Here is a 23,110-nt window from a genome sequence, read left to right as displayed (position 1 = left end):
TGATTTTGTTCTGCTAACTGGACTTCCTGATCTGCCCTCAGTGTTAGAGGATATGTGCAGTTCCATAGTGAGTTAATGTGTCAGGATGGCTTGGTAGCAATGGGAGACCTCCTCTTTCTAGGAGGAGAAAGGGAGAAGGGAATAGAGGAGGAGCTGTGTGAGGGGAGATTGAGAAGAGGGGAACTGTAATTATGATGTAAAATTAATAAAGTCCATAAATGAAAAAGAAATTAGATAGCTTTGACTTGTCCATTTGTCCAAAAAAACGTGCCCTGCTCACTGTCAGCAACATGTTATATAAATCATGATAATATCAAGAGAGGAAACAATTACACATTAACATGAGAGATAACATGTGAGATACATATGCCATGTGGCTGCCAGTATTACTGTAAGTGTACTTTCCCTATGCTTTGAAATTTTGAGTCTCTTTAAAGCTAATGTTCTGTTTATGAGGTGGGGGGAAAACAGACACTATATTTGTTTAAAAATCTGGCTTCTTTAGGGAAGCAATATCATAATGGTATGAGTTCCAAAATAGGCATATGAACAAGATAAAATTAGATATGTGAAGATTTTATATACTGTGTTCACCTTAGTTTATTTGTAGGAGAATATAATCTCCAGTTTCTTCATGTGTCCCATACTCATTTTTACCTCAGAGCCAGTAACTGTCGATGACATTCAGCACTTGAGTTATTTCTACTTCTGCACTTACAAGCTGGACTCTGGGCACCACAGCTTTCTATATTCAAGATTTTAAACTGATTTCTCTCTCAAATTCACTCAATTGGATATGGATTTGTTTCTTACAAATGCTTACTAAACTATTAAAATTATTTCACATAAAATACTTTCATTTATTTTTTTATCTATTATTCTCGAAGTAATCATAAGTCATTGCATACAGAATATATACACTTGTGCATATATTATAAACTAGATTGTGGTAAATATATTCTTTATTTTCACACCCCTCCTACTTCTTTGTATTTTAAATTTCCTTTATAAAAATGTATTCCTTCAAAATTTCATAGATATATACAATGCGTCTTAATTATATTCTCCCTGCCTTCCCTCCTTCCCTCAATCTCCACCTGGCTCTTCTCCCTAAACTATCTCCCTTCCTTCTTTTTTATTGTTGTTTTATATTTCAACCCATTGTGTACAATCTGTATTGTTCATATGTTTATACCTGTGGGGTTATTTGGTGGACTGTTGTCAGATGAGGAAGCACTAGCTTTCTCATTGCTCTAGCAGTCATTGGTGGTCCATAGTTCCTCAGCCAAGCATGTACTCCCTGTTCTATGCCAAAAAGTGTATTTGGTTGATTGATGGATTGATGGATCAATTGATGGTTTATTTTAAGACATGGTTCCATTACGGAGCTGAGGCTGTCCTGGAATTTACTATGTTGGTAGGCCAGGCTGACTTGGCTGCCTCTGGTTCACAAGTGATGAGATTAAAGACCTATGCCACTGAAACTTGCTAGAATTTTTAACTGGCTTGTTTTAATAAAGAGAGCTTCTTATCTTTACACCTTCCAAACCTGTTTCTTGCCTTCATGATTACTTATGTCTCTATTCCTATTTCATTTCCCAGAAAGCTTCTCCAGTTAGACAAATGTATTTCTTTGTTGTTTTCTGGTTTTGAGGACTTAAAAGCCTGTCTCCAAGGAATTTTTCAAGATTTCCTCTGTATTTCTAAGGTGACATCTGCAATTTCATGTATGTATCAAGTGGACAATTGATGTATAAGACTTTGAAAAAATGATGAGACAATATATATTAAGTGGCTTGAAGAAAAATGATATCCATGCATAAAGTTAATGAATATATTACTTGGTTATATTTAGGTATTCTATAACAAATATACAAATGTACATATATGTGAATATATACATATAGATTATACAACTGCACATATTACCATGGCTTTTTTCACAACTTCTCTTTACTATACCCTGCTATGTATTCTCTCTGGGCCTTTATATTTATCTATCCAATAGAAATGCCTTCATGTTGTTAACTTTGTATGTAGCTCAAGAAGTATGACATTTCTTTTAGGCTAGTATAATGGTGTCCCTTATTAAAGCATTATGGTTTTAATGATGTTAGGAAAAACACAAACTCTACAAACTAAACAAAATTTTTTCATCCTTTGTCTAAAGACATGAACATTATATTTCATTTTATTCTTGCCACATGGACCTACAAAACTGACATAGTGATTGCATATTAGTTTCTCAAATTTATTAACACTTTATCACATTCAAGTCTCCCCCAACCCTATGCATTTTTACATATCTCTCATGTACTTAGAGGAGAAAATAACAACAATCAACATATTTGAAAATGCACATAAATTGTTAAATATGATCTTTCTGTAATACAACCAAGAATAAATTTTCTATATGTAGAATAAGAAAATAATTTTTATGAAAAGTTAACATTGGAAAAATATGCTTCATTAACCATGACTAATTTAATCACAATTTCTTATTGATTCAGTTTATCTTCATGTAAAGATTTTATGGAAAATACACTTATGCACATGACAATGTAGTTGTAGTTTATGTCCATAAAGTGAAGCAACAACTTACCTGATATCATCAGGAAGCCACCTCCAACTTTATAACACCCAGCACTGGCAAAGGGCACTCCGTATACCAGCAGAAATCCCCCTGACAGACCAGAAGCAGCACCTAATATAATGAAGATTGTCCAAAAGCCTCTGTACACTAGTGAGGGAAAAATACTGTGTCAGAGCATATTATGAAAAATGAGGAATAACACCTGACATAAACCTTTCATTAATACAAGCATCGTTTGTTTTAATTTCTAGCATAATAGTTATTCTTAATTTGTCACCTATCATTTCCTATTTATCTTTCCAAACACACCACAGAAGACCTTTCTCATTAAATGTCTTTTGTTATTTCTATATTTTAGGTTACTGACACCTCTGAAGAATCATCATTTGACCCATCTTACAAAAGTCCTATCATAGTTGCCTTTTTTATGTACCAGTAATGTAAGATTATACTTTAGTATTTTCCACTGTCAACAGAGTGTCCTGGCCCATAGTATAATTCAAAATATATTTACTACATTGAGTCATATGCATGCATTCAGTTTTAGTTCTAAAAGGATATGCAAAGAGTTTCCTATTTGTATCATGTTTCTAGATCTAATGTTTCTGGGGGCAACTATTTTATAAAATTCATAATGTAAACCAAGACTTCAAATTGAATGATTAAAATCCAACATTTTAAAAGATTCATTTATTATATATAAGTACACTTCAGCTATCTTCTGACACATGAGAAGAGACCATGGAATCTCATTATAGATGGTTGTGAGCCACCATGTGGTTGCTGAGATTTTAACTCAGGACATCTGGAATTTGACTCATCATTTGAACACATCTTGTTCCTACTTTTCTCTTCCCCAAAATGTTACCAGCATCTATTAATGTCTGTTTAATGTAAATTTGTGATGTTAATGCTAACAACTCACTCTTCTGCTGAAGTGTATTGTTCTCTCTCTTCCTCTAGACTTTCTGAAAGGCTGAGTTCTTATATAAGAGGGATGTGTGAACATATGAAATTATTGTCACAAGTATTTCATGTAAGTACATCCTTAAAGTAAAAATAAATATATGTAATGCATCGTTATGTAGGATGAACAGATCATGGGTTTGTTCTTATGGTTGTTGTTTGGTTTGCTATTTTGATACAGGGTTTCTCTGTGAATCACTGGCTGTCCTGGAACTCGCTCTGTAGACCATACTGGACTCAGACTCACAGAGTTTCTCCTCCTGGTTCTGCCTCATGAGGGCTGAGATTAAAGGCTTGAACAGTTTTTATAATCATATCTTCTCTTTTGATTTAGCTGATTTGACTGGGTAGACAGGGGTTCCCTTCCTCTGTCATTGCTCCATGAGTATTCTTCCCAACATGCACATTTCCTCAAAGAGGACTACTTTCACTAAATAAAGGGGGGTTGTCCAAGGATACATGAATAGAGGTGTTCCCCTAATAGAAGATCCAAAACAAAATTTATAATCACACATCCTCTGTTGCTCAATATAAGCCTAAATGTACCATAGGTTTTAGGAATTTCTAAAATTCAACTATAAAGAAGTATGGTATTGTAACATAATCTTCAATTTCATGAAAGATTAAATATGCTGCATTCTTCATCTAGAAGAAATAGATAGAAAATAAAGTATAAATGATCTATATTTTAGTTTTCTGATATTACAAAGCAAAGGACTGTGGAACTCAGAATATAGTCTATCTTACCATTTCTGTGGGAACCCACATACACTCAAAGAGAAAAATAGCCCATTATGCACAGTAAAAAGGATGTTTGAAAATGAGCATCTGAATTGTAAATGTAATTGAATAATTTATTTCAATTCAACCGTATCTTTAAGGAAATAAAAGACACATGAAGCATAATTTTCCAGAATATCATTCAGTGAGTTGTCTAATTTTTAGCTGAATATTAAAATGTATGTTTTGATTTTAGAATTTTTAAAAATATATATTCTTAATAATTCTTTGAGAATGACAGACAATCTCTTATGAGCAGATTCATTCCCTGCTTTACCAACAACTCTTATATAAGTGTCTTAATTATCTATCTTGGTCAAGTGGTATAAGCACATTAATGGAGGTGACAGAAGAGGATAAGGCCACGGGCATCAAATACCCATATTACTGAAGTTATAAGAGGTTGTAAGCCATCCTGTACAGGTGCTGAGAACCAAATTCAGATGCTCTAAAAAAGCACTATGCACCTTGAAGCACAGTAACCACCCTAGCCCATCTTTCTAGAACCTAAATATTTTTCAGATAGTACTTTTTTCTTATAAGTATTAGTAACTAACATAGATAGATAGATAGATAGATAGATAGAGAGATAGAGAGATAGAGAGATAGAGAGATAGAGAGATAGAGAGATATGCATCTTGAGGGTGTGTGTGTGTGTGTGTGTGTGTGTGTGTGTGTGTCTGTATGTATACGCATGCACACATGTGCACTCAAATAAAATATGATCTCTATCCAAGTAAAAGAGTAAAATATATCAGGCAAAAGGAATGATATGTGGTGACATATAATAATCACACTAACTAAGAGAATTGTGAATAAGACCTGATTCTAGAAGATTTCTCTGTGTAATGCGATTAAGAAGAATCAGTATATGAAATATCATGGACATTGTTAGGCCCAATGACATAAGCTTAATCTCTGAAACCTACATTGAGGAAGTAGAAGAGACAAGTTGTCTTCTAATATCATATGTGTTTTGGCACATATCTAAGTAAATAAATAAATAAATAAATAAATGTAAATCTTTTAAACTATAGGCTCTATTATAAAGGAAGAAGGTCAGGCTGAGTCCTGTGGGACACCCCTAGCTGCTTGTGATAAGCCACCTGCTATCCCCCCTGCAGAGTTCCATTATCCTATTTCCTACCTAACACCTTGATTAGACTAGCTGATCTGGAAGCACACAGGTTAGAGTCCCTTCCCACATTGATCTTTCCTGCTTTCTGAGTCCTCTGGAAAAACACCACTCCTCAGCCCACATTCATCAGAACTACTGATCATACAAGACAAGAATATTGATCAGAGGCATTCCACACCAGAATCATCGAGGTTAGGCCCCTCCCAATAACTCCTACAACAGGAACATCCAGGGACTAAAGGCCATCAAAAGAACACAACCAACAAAAGCCAGGAAAATATGATACCATCAAAGCACACCTACTCTACTATAGCAAGCTCTGGATATCCTAATACAACTGGTATACAAGAAAATGACTTTAAGTCCAAACATATAAATATGACAGAGACCTTTAGGAAATGAATAAATCCCTTAAAGAAATAGAGGAAATTACAATCAAACAGGTAGAGGCTTTTAAAGAAGCAAATCACTTAAACAAATACAAGAAAACATAATTAAATAAGTAAAGGAAACAAACTGTTCAAGACCTGAAAATGGAAATTGAAGCAATGAAGAAAACACAAACTGAGAGAATTCTGGAGATGGAAAGCCTAGGGAAGGGAACAGAAACAACAACTGCAAACATCACCAACAGAATGCAAGAGATAAAGAACAGAATCTCAGGTGTAGAAGTTACAATAGAAGAAATTGATACAGCAGTCAAAGAAAATGTTAAATCTAAAAATTCCTAAAAAACAATACACAGGAAATATTGGATACCATGAAAAGACCTAATCTAAGGATAATAGGTATAGAAGAAGTTGAAAAGTCCCAGCACCAAGGCCCAGAAAATATTTTCAACAATATTGTAGGAGAAAACTTTCCCAACTGTAAGAAAGGGATGTTCATAAAATACAAGAACCTTATAGAACACCAATTAGACTGGACCAGAAAAGAAAATACTCCCAGCACATAATAATCAAAATACAAAATATATAGAACAAAGAAAGAATACTAAATTTCATGGGAGAAAAGGCTAGATAACATAAAAAATTAGACCTATGAAAATTACATCCTACTTCTTAACAGAAACTCTAAAAGCTAGAATGACCTGGAGAGATATCTTGTAGCCTCTAAAACAACTAGAGGTACCAACCTAGACTACTATACGGAGCAAAACTCTCAAACATCATAGATGGAGAAAATAAGATGTTTAAAGACAAATTCAAATCCAAACAATATCCACCCCAAATCCAGCTCTAAAGAAAATATTAGTAGGAAAACTCCAACCCAATGAGAACAACTACATTGAAAAAAAAAAAAAAACAGGAAAAAAGTAATTCCATACCAGCAAAAACAAGGGATGTGCGCATGTGCGCGCGCACACACACACACACACCACCACCACCACCACCACCACCACCAACAACAACAACAACAACAACAACAACAACATCAAAATAATCAGAAGTAACAATCACTGGTCATTAATATCTCTCAACATCAATGGACTAAATTTTCTAATAAAAAGACATAGGCTAACAGAATAGAATCCAAAGACAAGATCCATTATTGTGCTGCATACAAGAAATATACCTCAGTAATAAAGGTTGACATTAACCTCAGAGTAAAGGGCTAGAAAAAAAGTTTTTGAAGTAAACGGACACAAGAATCAAGCTTGAATAGCTACCTTAATATCTAATAAAATAGATTTTCAACCAAAATTAATCAAAAGAGACAAGGTATCTCAGTTCTGAATATCTGTGCCCCAAACACAAGGGCACTCACATTTGAAACAGTAACATTGCAATCAAACCCCACAAATTAATAGTGGGAGATTTCAATACCTTACTCTCACCAATTGACAAGCCATTTAGACACAAACTGAACAGAGAAATAATGAAACTAAGTAATGAAATGAATCAAGTGGACCAAACAGTGAACCATACTGAATAGGTATGAAACTTCTCACCCAAACACAAAAGAATGGACCTCAGCACCTCATGGATCCTTTTCCAAAATTGACCATATAGTCAGTCACAAAGGAAGTCTCAACAAATACAAGAAAACTGAAATATCCTGTATCTTATCAGACCACCATGGTTTAAAGTTAGAATTCAAAAAACAACAGAAATACCAAAGATCCTACATACTCTTAGAAACTGAACAGCTCAGTGAACATTAGGGTATAGAAGAAAAAAATAGGAAGAAAGAAAGAAAATTAAAGACTTTCTATAATTCAATAAAAATGAAGACACCACATACCCAAATTTGTGCGACACTATAAAAGCACTTCAAAGAGAAAAGTTCATAGCACTAAGTACTTCATAAAAAAAATTAGAAAGTTCTCATAGCAGCAATTTAGAAATACACCTTAAAGCTCTGAAGAAGAAGAAGAAGAAGAAGAAGAAGAAGAAGAAGAAGAAGAAGAAGAAGAAGAAGAAGAAGAAGAAGAAGAAGAAGAAGAAGAAGAAGAAGAAGAAGAAGAAAAAGAAGAAGAAGAAGAAGAAGAAAAAGAAGATGAAGAAAAAGAAGAAGAAGAAGAAGAAGAAGAAGAAGAAGAAGAAGAAGAAGAAGAAGAAGAAGAAGAAGCAGCAGCAGCAGCAGCAGCAGCAAACACAGAAGAGGATAGAAGATGGGAAATAATCAAAATCAGGGTTAAAAGCAATCAGTTAGAAACAAAGAAAACAATACAGAGAATCAACAAAACAAAAGCTGTTTCTTTGAAAAAATTAACAAGATAGACACTTAGTCAAACAAAACAAAAGGCAGAGAAAGAATATCCAAATAAACAAAATAAGACATGAAGAGTGAGATAAAACAACAATGAGAAAATTCAAAGAATCACTAGTTTTTACTTCAATAGTCTGTATCCACAAAAATTGGAAAATCTAAATGAAATGGATGATTTTCTAGGAAGATAACACTTACTAAAGTTAAATCAGGATCAGATAAACTATTTAAACCACCCTAGAGTCCCTAAGGAAATAAAAAGCAGTCATTAAATATCTCCCAACAGGGGAAAAAAGCAGGCCCAAATGATTGTAGTGCAATATTCTGCCAGATGCTCAAAGAGGAGCTAATAACAATAATTCTGAAAATATTCCATAAAATTGAAACAGAAGAAATACTGCCAAACTCATTCTATAAAGTCACAGTCACCCTGATGGCTAAACCACAAAAAGACTCAAAAAAGAGAATTTCAGACCAATTCCTCTTATGAATGTTATTACAAAAATACTTACAAACCTAGTCTAGGAACACTTCAAAACCATCATCCACCTCTATCAAGTAGGCTTCATTCCAGGGGATTCAAGGATGGTTTAATATATGAAAATTCATCAGTGAAACCCACCATAAAAATAAACTGAAAGAAAAAACATCAACATCTCACTCGTTTCTGGATAAGCCTTGGACAAAATCCAACATCCCTTCATGTTAAAAGTTTGTAGAGATCAGGGATAAAAGTCACATATATAAACATAACAAATGCATAACAAATGTAATACATAGCTAACATCAAATTAAATGAAGAAAACCTTAAAATAGTTCCATTAAAATCAGGGATAAGAAAAGGCTGTCCACTCTATATATCTTCAATAAAGTACTTGAAGTTCTAGCTAAAGAAAAATAAAGGAGATGAGGGAGATAAAATTTGGAAAGGAAGCAGTCAAAGTATTGCTATTTGTGGATAATATGATAGTATACACAAAGACCACAAAAATTCTACCAGAGACTTCCTACAGTTGAGGAAGTTATCGGAAGATGGAAAGATCTCCCATGCTCATGGATCAATAGGATTAACTTAGTAAAACTGGTCAACTTACCAAAAGCAATTTACAAATTCAATGCAATTCCCATGAAATTCCAACACTATTCTTCACAGACACTGACAGAATAATTCTCAAATTTGTATGGAAAAAAAGATATCCAAAACCATCATGAACAATAAAAGAACTTCTGGAGGTATCAACACTTCTGACCTCAAGCTGTACTACAGAGTAATAAGTTAAAACTGCATGGCATTGGCATAGGAACAGACTGGTTGATCAGTGCAATCAAGTCAAAGACCCTGAAATGAATCCACACATCTAGGGACACTTGATTTTTGACAAAGAAGGCAAAACCATACAATGGCAAAAAGAAAGCATCTTCAAGTGGTGCTGGTCTAATTGGACTGGATGTGTACATGAAGAAGAATGCAAATAGATCCATAATTATCACCATAAACAAAAGTCAAGTCAAGTGGAATAAGACTTCAATATAATTCCAGATATGCTAAATCTAATAGAACAGAAAGTGGGAAATAGCCTTGAACTCTCTGGTACAGAAGAAAACTTCCTGAACAGAACATAAATGTCTTAGTCTCTAAGATCAACAATTGATAAATGGGACTTCATGAAACAGAAGTTTTGTAAAGCAAAAGACACTGTCAATAGGACAAAATGTCAGCATGCAGATTAGAAAAAGAGCTTGACCAACCCTCCATTTGACAGAAGGCTAATATCTAAAATTTACAAAGAACCCAAGAAGTTAGACATTAACAACCCGAATAACCCAAGTGAAAAATGGGGTATGGAGCTAAACAGAGAGGCATCTCAAAAGGCCAAGAAACACTTAAAGAAATGTTCAAACCCCTTAGTGATCAGAGAAACGTAAATCAAAACGACTCTTAGATTTCATGTTACACCTGTCAGAATGACTAAGATAAAAAACTCAAGTGATAGATTTCACAGGTTGGTGAATATGTGGAAAAAAGTGAACACTCCTCCATTGCTACACAGAGTGCAAACTTGTACAACCACTTTGGAAATAAACTTGGCACTTTCTCAGAAAACTGAGAATACTTCTACCTCAAGATGCAGCTATACTACTCCTGGGCAAATACCCAAAAACTGTATCATTGTACCAAAGGGACTCTTGCTCAACTATGTTCGTAGCAGTTTATTCGTAATAGCCAGAAACTGGAAACAACCTAAATATTTCTCAACTGAAGCATGAATAAAGAAAATGTAGTACATCTACAAAACAGAATATTATTCAACATTAAAGAATAAAGTATGGATACTACAGTCCTTCTTAGAAGGGGAAAATACTTACAGAAGAAATACTGAGACAAAGTGTGGAGCAGAGACCGAAGGAAGCTATCCAGAGACTGCCGCACCTGGGGATCTGTGATGGTTTGCATAGGCTTGGCCCAAGGAGTGGGGCTATTAGAAGGTGTGGCCTTGTTGGAGCAAGAGTGTCACTGTGGGGTTGGACTTGGAGACCCTCCTCCTACCTGCCTGAGGATGCTCAGTCTGTTCTGGCTTCCTTTGGATGAAGATGTAGATCTCTAAGTAACAAAGGTTTCCACATTTCTACTAAGATAACCCATTAGGCCCCATTTAAAATATTCCACTGCTTTCCAAATCTCAAGTCACAAAATCCACATTCTTCCAAACAAAAACATGGTCAGGCCTATCATAGCAATACCCCACTCCCTGGTACCAATTTCTATCTTAGTTCACATTTTATTGCTTTGAACAGACACCATGACCAATCCAAGTTTTATAAATGACATTTAATTGAGGCTGGCTTACAGGTTTAGAGGCTCAGTCCATTATCATCAAGGTGGGAACATGGCAACATCTAGGCAGGATGGAGCTGAGAGGAGCTGAGAGTTCTACATCTTAATCCAAAGGAAGCCAGGAACAGACTGAGCATCCTCAGGCAGCTAGGAGGAGGTTCTCTAAGCCCAGCCCCACAGTGACACTCTTGCTCCAAAAAAGCCATACCTTCTAATAGCGCCACTTCCTGGGCCAAGCATATGCAAACCATCACAGGATCCATCCCATGTACAGTCACTAAACACAGACACTACTGTGAGTGCTAAGAAGTCCATGCTGACAGAAGCCTGACATAGCTGTTTCCTGAGAGCTCTGCCAAAGTCTGACAAATACAGAAGCAAAGCTCACAGCCAACCATTGGACTGAGAACAGGATCCCCAATGGAGTAGTTAAAGGATTGAAGGAGCTGAAGGGGTTTGCAACCATAGGAAGAACAACAATATCAATCAACCAGACACCCGAGAGATCCCAGGGACTAAACTACCAACTAAAGAGTATATATGGGGTGACCCATGGCTCCAGCAGCATATGTAGCAGAGAATGGCCTTGTTGGGCACCAATGGGAGGAGAGGTCCTTGATCCTGTGAAGGTTCAATACAGCAGTTGTAGGGTAATGCCAGGGCAGAGAGGCAGGAGGGAGTGGGTTAGTGGTTAGGAGATCAGCCCCATAAATCAGGGGGAGGGGATGGGATGGGGTTTTCAAGAGGCGAAACCAGGAAATTGGATAACATTTTAAATGTAAATAAAGAAAATATCCAATAAAAGAAAAGAAAAAAAAACACAAAAAACAATGACATCACAAATTTTGTATGCAAATGGATGGAAGTTGAGAATATCATCCAGAGTGAAGCAACCTAGACTCAAAAGGACATGCAAGGCATACTCACTTATAATTGGATATTAGCCTTAAAACATAAGCTACCTATACTAAACTCCATGGACACAAAGAAGCTAAACAAGAAGGAAGGTTGAATCTCACTTAGAAGTGGGAATAAAAATAGTGGTAGGAGACTGATGAGGGTAGGGAACTGGGTGAGATAGGGGAATAAGGGAGGTTTCAGGATCAGGTGTGAGGAGAGACAGGAGAGTTGGACAGAGGACCATGAAAATTAATGGAAATCTAAAGCTGGTGAGAGTTGAGGGTAGGAGGGCATCTCTTGAATGCTTTGTAGACCTGGCGTAGGGGAGGCTCCCAGGACTCAAAGAGAATGAATGACCTTAGCTAAGATACATAGCGAAATGTGGATATGGAACCTGAAGAGGTCATCTCCAGTAGTCAGGCCGGAACCTTGTTGGAGCTATAGAGACAACGACCCACCCATAAAACTTTTGACCTAAAATTTATGCTGTCTAACAAATCAGGTAGTTGGAGGTAGTTGGACAGGGGTTGGAGCAGGAACTGAACGAATGTCAAAGCAGTAACCAGCCCAACTAGAGACTCACCTCATTGGCAAGCACCAATCCCTGCTTGAAGATTCAAGAGCCTAACATGAGAGCAGCCTCCTCTCAGAGGCTGACTCAAACAGTATTGACTCAGAAGAAGAGAACCATGGACAAACTTTGGATGGAGCTTGAGGACTTTTATGGAACAGTTGGAGAAACAATTGCAGGCCCCGAAGGGGATAGAAACTCCATAGGAAGACCAACAGAGTCAACTCACCTGGAGCCTAGGGAGCTCTCAGAGACTGAATCATCAACCAAAGAACATAAACAGGCTGGACATAGTCCCCTTGCATATATTATCAGATGTACACCTTGGTCTTATGGGTCCCAAACAACTGAAGTGGGACTATCCATAAAGCTGTTGCCTGTCTATGGAATCCATTCCCCTAACTCAGCAGTCTTGCCTGGCCTCACTAGGAGACTAGGTATCTAGCCCTGTAGAGACTTGATGTGCCATGGTGTGGTGTGGAGATACCTAGAGGGTCTCCAATCTCTCAGAGGAGAATTAGATGAGGGGTATAGAGGAGAAACTGTGGGAGGGGGACCAGAAAAGGGAAACTACAATCAAGATATAAGGTGAGTAAAAGGAAGAATGAAATAATAAAAGGAAGGAAGGAAGGAAGGAAGGAAGGAAGGAAGGAAGGAAGGAAGGAAGGAAGAAGACCCCCACATAGATGACCACCAAACAATTACAAATAAAGAAAAATAATAGCTGGAAAGTTTCCCTAAAGATGGACATTGCAGAACAAAGGAATAAGCCAATTCCAAAACAGCTCCAACCACAGATCACATTTGTGTGTGTGTGTGTGTGTGTGTGTGTGTGTGTGTGTGTGTGTGTGCGCGCGCGCGCGCGTACAAAACAGAAGTCTTGTTCAAAAGGTAAAGCCAGGCTATCCTGGTAAAAACACAATGGTAGTCCTACCCTTAGGACAAGCTCATGGCCCTCACACGGCTCAAATGCAAATATTGAGGATTTCAGCAATACAATAGTTCCACAGGTAGACAGGTCATCCATAGAAGGGGAACTTCAATTTATTACTCTGTACAACCCAGAGAGCAATAGCCTGGCTAACATCCTGAGACAACACCTATTATTTAAAACTCTGATTGGAAATGGAACAACCACAAGTCATAGACACTGAGGTTAAATTGCCTAACCTCCAGCATTACAGTTGGCCCTAGGTTGTGATGGTTGGGAAGCCCAGATACTGACAAGCTATAATATGTAGATTGGGGGTGGTGGTGGTGTTAGCTTTCATGCTGCTACAAAGGGCTATGTAGGTACAGGCAGGGAAGACAATGATTGTTTGGGGTTGTTATTGTTGTTTTGGATGTTTTATTTATTTTTATTGGATATTTCTTTATTTACATTTCAAATGTTATTCCCTTTCCCAGTTTCCTGTTCATTTTCCCCCATCCCCTCCCCTCACCTTCTTCTATATGGGTGTTCCCCTCCCCATCCACCCCGCTTACCGCCCCACCTAACATTCCCTTTCACTGGGGGTCCAACCTTGGCAGGACCAGGGACTTCTCTTTCCACTGGTATCCAACAAGGCCATCCTCTGCTACATATTCAGTTGGAGCCAAGGGTCAGTCCATGTAGTCTTTGTGTAGTGGTTTATTCCCTGGAAGCTCTAGTTGGTTGGCATTGATGTTCTAATGGAATTGCAAGCCTCTTCAGCTCTTTCAGTCCTTTCTCTAATTCCTCCAACAGGGGTCCCTTTCTCAGTTCAGTGGTTTGCCGGTAGCATTCGCCTCTATATTTGACATGCTCTGCATGTTAAATGTTATCCAATTTCCAAGGATCCTCTCCACAACCCCCTATCCCATCCCTTCCCCTGTTTATATGAAGGTGCCCCCCCACCCATTCACCCACTCCCACCTCACTGTCCTAGCATTCCCCTACACTGGGGAAATGAGCCTTCACAGGGCCAAAGGCCTCCCTTCCCATTGATCCCAGATAGGGCCATCCTCTGATACATATGCAACTGGAGCCATAGGTCCCTCCATGTGTACTCATTGGTTGGTGGTTTAGTCTCTGGCAACTTTCAGGTTTCTGGTTGATATTGTTGTTCTTCCTATGGAGTTGTAAACCCCTTCAACTCCTTCAGTCCTTCCCCTAACTCTTTCATTGGGGTCCCTTTTCTCAGTCCAATGGTTCCCTGTGAGCATCTGCATCTGTATTAGTAAGGTTCTGGTAAGGCCTCTCAGGGTACAAACATTCCAGGCTCTTGTCAGCAAGCACTTCTTGGGATCAGCAATATAGTGTCTGAGTTTGGTGGCTGCATATGGGATGGATTCTGAGGCTGGGAGGTCTCCGGATGGCCTTTCCTTCAGTCTCTGCTCCAAACATTAGTAGTCTTACCTACTGCTGCACTTTGTATGCCACCACACTGACCTGACAAACTGAAAATGCTCACGGATACAATAGGGGCATATATGCCAATGACCAACTTCTTCTATTTGGTTTTGGAGCCTGCTCAACAGGAGGCAATTTGTATTTGTTAATGGTGCTATAAAACTAATCAAAAGCTTATACTTAGGGAGGTCATAGGACTTATGATAGAACCTGCTATAGTAATTTTGCTAAATAATAATGCTGTCAAATTTCCTTCTAAATCTTTGTTTATACTCATAAAAATAGACCATTCTCAACCTTGGTCAAAGTGGCTTCTTTTTTTTTCCTTTGAGCTACAGTCAATGTAGAGTTATATAACTGTTAAAAGTTCTGAGACTAAGAGACATAGTGTTCAGCCCTGACTGGGATTTTGGTATTAACCTCTTCACCACAAATGATCAGAGAATGAACATCAAGGAACAAGAAGCAGAGAGAAAGTAAGAGCTGGAGGACAGAGAGAAGTGCCATAAAATGCTATCTCCTGAGTATGACATTGTTACCACACTCATAAATCCACACAAACTATCTTTATGTACACAAGATCAAGCCAGCAAAAATCCCAGCATAAATTTAAGGGGTGCTTTATAGGTCATCCCCTATATTGAGGATCTATTAGACATTAATAGCGTCCAGGAATGGGAGAATCATTTTTATTTGAGGGCATGAGTGCTGTTAAGTTTCTTATGCTTCACTGGATGTTCCTATACCCATACAGATAAGGACTTCACTGACTAGATTTATTGTTATAAAAAGTATCAAGATATGATGATTAGCAGGAGAAGGCATTAGGGGAGACAGAGAGAGAATCAGACTTTATATGGTGATATTTAATGGATTCAACCTGTGTTCAATGTAAAAAACTAGAAACAATTTGATTTTTAGTACAGAAGATACTAGTTTTTACAGAGACATTACTTTCAGTTATTACAGAAAATGAATAATATTGTATGTTTTATATTTTTAAAATTCTGAATACTATGGTTCTACTGTTTCCAAATATAAGCATCAGTTTCATAATCAATAAAATGGAACTAGTAATATCTAATACATTAATTCATTAGAGAAAGAACACTTTCACTGAAGTTTATATGGAGTACCTAGAAGACCATAAATGTCTATACCCTTTATTTTCTCTTCACTTAAAACAAATAAGATATATAAATAGAAATTGCCAAGTAAGAACTATCTAAGAAACATAAACAGAAATAACCAACTTAACATATAATTTAACATACAACATTGATTTAATTAATCCTGAGAAAGTTCTTATTAAGTGCACACATCAATACATTGGGATATGTTTCAAAACTCACTTGCAGTTGCGTCAAATGATGGGTGTGGGAAAGGTCCAACAGCAATTTGCATTGGAAAGAGATATCCAGGAATACAGCGCTTCGGATGAGGCTGATTCACTGGAGAAAAAGAAAAAAAGAAAAAAAGAAGGAAATCTTATTTTTAATTCTAAGATCTTTCAAATTAAATTCTGGTCATCTACACATCACGAAATTTTTATACATACTTGATGAAATATAGTAATTAATATAAATTCTCTTATTTGTAGATAATTCCACTACGGTAGAGAATCGAATATAACATGCATAGCCAGGATCACTCACAAACAGTAGAAATTGGAGTTCAAATATCTTAAAACTTTTTCAGTGTTCCTTAGAGCACTGTCACCAGTGACATATTATAAGCTTTGAATTTAAGTCAAAATGGTTACCTGGCATCCACCATATATTTTAAAAGCCCATGGTAAATGTTACAGTGGTTCTTAAACCTTTAGCTTTAAGAAACTATAATTTAAACACAGATAGAAACACACAACCAAGACACCATAATTAACTGAATCTTCTGCAAGAAACATAAAATGTACCGTGGATTTTATGCAATTAAGCTAAGAGGAAATTTTAATTTAAAACAAGAAATTCTGGAGGCTGAAAAATTTGATTTTGACCTCAAAAGAAGAGCATTGACTCATCTTTCAAGTGTAATAGGAGGAAGAACATTCTTGTTAGGAACTTGGGTATAAACATGGCAAGTGAGAAAAAAACAGCAAGATTGATTTTTAAAGAAATGCAATAGAGAAGTAAAAAGCTATTTACTCTCAAAAGTTACATTGTTAAGGTTTTGTTCAGGCAACCACAGCTGCTTTGAGTTTATGAGGACAGTAAACATGTCTAGCTTGACTATATTCCAGTGGATGACTCCACATTCATTAGTATATTGGTAGTACAATTTGACTCAGTAAATTATTAAAGAAACAAAGAAGTCACAAAGCTAGGAGGAGATGGAAAGTTGAGATGTGAATCTAGAAGGAGTTAGGGGAAGAGTGGGGGTGGAAATGATCACAATATAGTATTGAAATTTTCAAAGAATTAATAAATTATATTTTAAAAGTACATTACTGAAAATAAAACATGGTTCCCGTTTTGCTCATACATTGTAAAAACAACATTCTCATATCACTATCCAACTGAGAAACAAGGCAAATTAAAAAGAGTATGAGAATCCTTTAAAAACCATAATGTACTAGACACAGGTCAAATCCTGTTGAAGTGAGTTAACCGCTTGGATGATGAGCATAGTCCATAAACAAGATGGAAGACTCATGGCATGAAAAGACCACAGTTCATTGGACCTAGCATAATTAAATGTAATATGGATGGATATAAGTGATTTCAGTTAATTTTTTTGAAGTAAGTTGTGAACAGAAGGAAAGAGTCCCAAATATCACAGAAGAATCAGAGACCCACTCTTTAGCACACCCCAGCATTCCATAAAAAGACTAAGCTAGAAACTCTAATACATAGTCAAAAGGGCTGGTGCAGAATCTGTGCAGTACCTGTTCATCTGTTATTAGCCTTGTTAAAAAAATCTAATCTAAAATATATCGATCTTTATTGAAATTCCCAAGATTAAAAAAATTAAATAAAGAAGCACTTAAGTGCAGAAAAATAATGGCAGGTGTACCACACAGAATGAGAAAAACACATGGGCAAATCTAACAATTCAATAGTAAGATAACTTATGGAATTGACCATGGACTATATAAACATTTTCATTAAGATAACTAAATAATTAATGTCATTTGAAGTTGCACAAACAGAACAAGAATACAGCTGCTGCCCCTCAAAAAAGCTGGAAGTCATATATGGTATACTTTGGTATTTGAGAGATTTGAAAGATAGGCATAAATTACAGTTCACTCACCACCACCCCCCCCAAATAAAGTCTCAATCAACAGCAGAATGAGAATTATATTGTTACAAACAATGGAATGAAATTAAGATATTTAAGAATAAGAATACACGGTAGGGATCAGAATGAGAAGAGGTGGATGATAACACTGATTAGTGACTTACTTGACAAGTAACTTACTTGTGTGGCTGTGAAACACAGAATGAGAGAGCACGGTCAGAAGTGTCAGTAAGATTGATTTCTGTTCAGCAAAACTATGTCTGTAATATTAACTTTTAGCTATTCTATTGTGTGCTGAAAGAATATAAGCTACTTTTATGGGAGTATTGGAAAATAGATTTGATGGCTACTTGTCGACATATTGTTGAGGGGGGTCATACATCTATCAAATAGGAAGTTGTACCAGATAATGTCTATGGGCTTCTCAAATAGTAATGCTCTCTGATTCTAGAAGTCCATGAAAAACCATGGTATTTTAATGGAAGTGTCATTATATCAGTGCTAATACCAGTGTCTTGTCATGATTAATGATGTACTGAGAATTTAGATATGTTAATGGAGTGACCACTTATCTTGAAATGTTTTCTAGTTAGCAGTAATACTTTATAATAAGTAGACATTTGTCTCCACTTAAAATTACCAAAGAATTCCAATTGAATTGATTATTACTGCTTCTTGAATATTAAATTAATTTGCTACATCAAATGCTTTTATAATTTGTATCAAGAGAAAATTAAGATTTATCTATGGTTTAAAAATGTATGTTGTTAAAAACAAGAAATTTTAGTGTCTGTCCTTTGACAAGTCTATTCCAACTCCATTTAGTATACTTTGTCCTCATTAGTTTTGATTTATAGGTATTATATGTCAACTATATCAATCTTGGTTATGTATCAAAAAATATAAAGTTCACAACCTCTGATAAAATGCAGTCTACCATGGGGAATAAAAATAAAAAGGGAGAGGTTGGGGATTTAGCTCAGTGGTAGAGCGCTTGCCTAGCAAGCGCAAGGCCCTGGGTTCAGTCCCCAGCTCCGAAAAAAGAAAAAAAAATAAAAAGGGAGTAATTAGTGAGTATCAAATAAATTTATATTCATTTAATAAGAATAAGCAAGCATATGATGATGTGATGACAAATAAAATATCTGATAAGAAATAAAATTAAACCAAACAAAAGTGAAACAATGTTGGTTGTTAGCTAAAAATGGTAAATGGTAAGTTTATGGACTTTAGCAAGTAGATAATTGAGATAATGGTAATTAGAAACAGTCTACCTCAATAAACAAACTGTATAGAAATCCACTCATGCTGAGAAACTTGTTTTGTGTGGTTGGTCAGGGTTGTTCAATAGACTGTAAAAACACTACAGACTATTGTTATTGACTTTGAATATACCCTCAATCCAGAGGTGGAAGATATCAATATTTTTAAAGACAGCATGCATATTGGTCAGCAGGCCCAAAGGATTCAAGCTACATCTGATCTGAAAGCCTTTTCCTACCTGAGGACTGGACACCAGAAGCTAACAAATGAGGGAAACAGCCAACAGTCCTACCCATGAACCATATGAAAACAATGGCCAGCATGGCATACAACCCTTCAGGTTGAGTTGTAGTGTGCAGACAGTGGTGATAACCAACAGCTATCTAATTGGACTTAAGACATGCTCCACTGGAGGTAAACCATGCTGAATACTGGAAACTCAACCAGCTTCCTAGAGCTAGTAAGGTCATGGATCTTAGAGAAAAATCTACTATCACGAATTTACTAAGCCAGCATTGTTCTAACCTACATTCTAAATATTTGCCCTTATATCCAACAATAAGTCTTCACTTCTTATCGTGAGAATTATATTTGTGATATATGCAGATCAATGCAGAAAATTACAACTAATCAAAATGAAGAGTCATGGAGGGTAGTTCCAACTGAATCACCCATAAAACAACTCTCACACATACTGCTCAAATAATTATGGAAGAGGAGGCAGAAAGATTGTAGAAACTAGAGGACCAGGGATTTACTGTTAGACTGGGCCTCTTTGAAAAGTCAGAAGCTATACCTATGAAATCTTACTAAGATAGTTACTTAAGCATAACCAGAAAAAAGAAGGCACCAATAGGCAAGTTAGTAAGAAAGAAAGAAAGCTCAGAAAAACCTCCACCCTAAACAAAGAACTACAGGCAACTGAAGAATGGTAAGAGCTGGACAAACAGCCTTCCTCAGGAAGGAGCACGCCAATTTTATATCTAATACCAAATGGTCAGTCCTAAAAAACATAAATATGCAAGTAACATATGAACAGAAGAGGTTGTACTTATGTATAAGGATTACACACGCGCACGCGCACACACACACACACACACACACATTTGTATAACAAAGTAAAAAGTGATGCTAGAAATTTGAAAGAGAATATGGGAGTAGTGGGTACATGGGAGGGTTAGAAAAAAAGGAAAAAAGAAATGATGTAATTATGTTATAATCTCATTTTAAAAAGATAAAATCTATATTACACCAACAATTCAATGTGTGTGTGTGTGTGTGTGTGTGTGTGTGTGTGTGTGTGTGTGTGTGTGTGTGTGTGTACCATCAGTTTATTTCATGGAAGAACCCCTCCCCCGATCAACATTCTTATAAAGAACACAATAGGAGCTAAAGTGTTTGTCGAGAAGCTGCTTGCTGTTTTTCTACAAGATCCTAGTAAGTTCTCAGTGTTTGTATCCGTTGCCTGTCCCTCCCCCAAACCCTTTGCAACTTTAGCTTCAGTGGCCTCTGATATTTTTTTCTGGCTTCCGTGGATATCCACACACAGATACACATGCACACATAACACAGAGTAAATTTTTTTAAAAGTAGGCAGTATATGCAGGCTGTAGTAGGCAAATATAGCAGTATTGTATCTGCTGACTGTTACTAGATGTGCAACAGAATGGTGTACTAGTGCAGATAAATTGGATTAGAGAAAATTAATATATTTAAATTTATTAAAAATGAACTATCAAATCAGTAAAGAGCATTCAATTTGGATAAATTACTTATAAATCATATATCAAATAAGGTCGAACTGTCCAGAGTATGCATTGAACGCTTACAACTCAATAAAGAAACACAGACAATAATGGCAAGACTTTTTTGTGGGCATTTCTTTCAAGAATCTATAAACTAAAAGAAACAAATGCAAACTGTTATGAGCCACTACTTCAGAATCAAAACCAAAAAAGAAGATTAAGATGATCGTTAATGCTTTTGTATATCCCTTTCCTTTCCTTTCTTTCTTTACAACTTGGCTTCAGTTTCCCCTCCTCCTCTCTACCTAGTCCCTTCCCTCCACCTCCCCTCTTCCTGCCTCTCATCCACTACTACTACATCTTTCTTAAGAAAATTGCAGGCCCCCCATGTATATTAATCAACCATGGCATATCAAGTTGAGTAGGGCTAGGCACCTCCCCTCCAACTGCGGCTAGATGGAGTAACCCAGTAGGAGGAAGGAGTCCCTAAAGCAAACAAAAGAGTCAGAGGCAGCCCCTGCTCCAACTCTTAGGAGTCCCACAGGAAGAATAAGCTACACAACTATTACATATTTAGAGAACCTAGGACAGTCCTATGCAGGCTCCCGAGTTATCAGTTCAGTCTCTTTAAACCCCTTTGAGCTCCTGTGGGTTGATTCTGTAGATTTTCTTGTGGTGTTCTTTTCTTATTCGTTATTTTATTTATTTATATTTCAAATGTTATCCCTCTTCCCAATTTTACCTCCTCCATCACCTGTACCTCTATGAGGTTGCTCCCCCACCTGCCTACCCACTCCTGCCTCAGCGGCCCTATCCTGGGGTCATCAAGCCTCCACAGGAACCAAGGGATTCCCCTCCCTCCAAGTGATGCCAGATAAGGCAATCCTCTGCTACATATCCAGCTGGAACCATGGGTACCCTCTGTGTACTCTGGTGGTTTAGTTGCTGGGAGCATTGGGGTGTCTGGTTGATTGATATTGTTTTTCTTCCTATGGGAATTTGAAAGTAGGTGTGTAACAGTGGGGGATGGAGAACTGGGGGTAGCCATTAGAAAGTCTCAGATGCCAGGGACCCAAGAGATTCGCAGGACCCAACAGGGAGAACTTTATCCAAAATACCCAACTAAGGGGAGATAGAACCTGTAGAGACCATATCCAGTGGACAGGCATGTGCCCAGTTGAGGGATGCTGCCACCCACCCACCTCAAATATACTAATCTTGTGGTAGTCTTAACCCCTCTAGCTTCTCCAATTCTTCCTTCCCTCTTCAGTAGGATTCTTGAAGCCCTGTGGGTCGCAGTGTCTGTTTCCATCAGTTGCTTGGAGAAGCTTCTCTGATGACAATTGGGCTATCCATCAATCTATTAGTACAGTAGAATATCATTAGGAATAATTTTCTATCCTAGGTCTCTGGGATATTCTTTCTCTGGGTCCCAGGCCTTCAGGCAGTGTCAGGAGTGGGCTCTTGATCTCATGTCATGGTTCTCAACCTAGGCCCATCATTTCTTGGCCACTCTTTATCTAAGCTACCTTTATCCTAGCACAACAGGTAGGCAGAACAAATTGTAGGTCAAAGATTTTGTGACTAGACTGATATCCCAAATCTTCTACCAGAAATCTTGCCTGGTTATAGGAAACGGACAGTTCAGGCCCCATATTCCCCATTGCCATGAGTCTTAACTAGGGTTATCATTGTAGATTCCTGGGAGTTTCTATTGTACTTGGTTTCTAGCTTGTCCAAGAGATGGTCCCCCAATTTCTGTTGTCTTTTCTAGTATTCTTTCTCTCTCCATCCTCTACCCACATGATCTCTCCTGTTCCTATACCCACCCTCTCCTGTTCCCATACTCACCTACATACCCACCACACAAACAGGCACACCCATCTATCTACTGTGTCTATTCTATTTCCTCTTCCCAGAGAAATTCATGCATCTCTCATTTAGCCCTCCTTATTACTTATCTTCTCTGGGTGTGTCAGTTGCAGCATGATTATT

The 23,110-nt window shown here is 37.1% G+C and overlaps 1 protein-coding gene across 1 annotated transcript in view; it reads right to left on the bottom strand.

Moving 5' to 3' along the window:
• LOC102554937 (transmembrane protein 182-like) overlaps positions 1-23,110 on the bottom strand; it is a 66,516-nt gene that overhangs the window by 26,632 nt on the left and 16,774 nt on the right. Inside the window, exons 3-4 of the mRNA XM_087600990.1 lie at positions 16,220-16,318; positions 2,603-2,740 (exon numbers count right to left, since the gene is read on the bottom strand). Coding sequence (XP_087457116.1) covers positions 2,603-2,740; positions 16,220-16,318 — 237 coding nt within the window. The remainder of the gene's footprint in view (positions 1-2,602; positions 2,741-16,219; positions 16,319-23,110) is intronic.

The sequence above is a fragment of the Rattus norvegicus genome, chromosome X, assembly GCF_021556685.1.
Source record: "Rattus norvegicus strain SHRSP/BbbUtx chromosome X, alternate assembly SHRSP_T2T, whole genome shotgun sequence".
Taxonomy (NCBI): Eukaryota; Metazoa; Chordata; class Mammalia; order Rodentia; family Muridae; genus Rattus; species Rattus norvegicus.
Note: the sequence above shows the minus strand (reverse complement) of the source record. Positions and strands in the feature narration are given on the sequence as shown.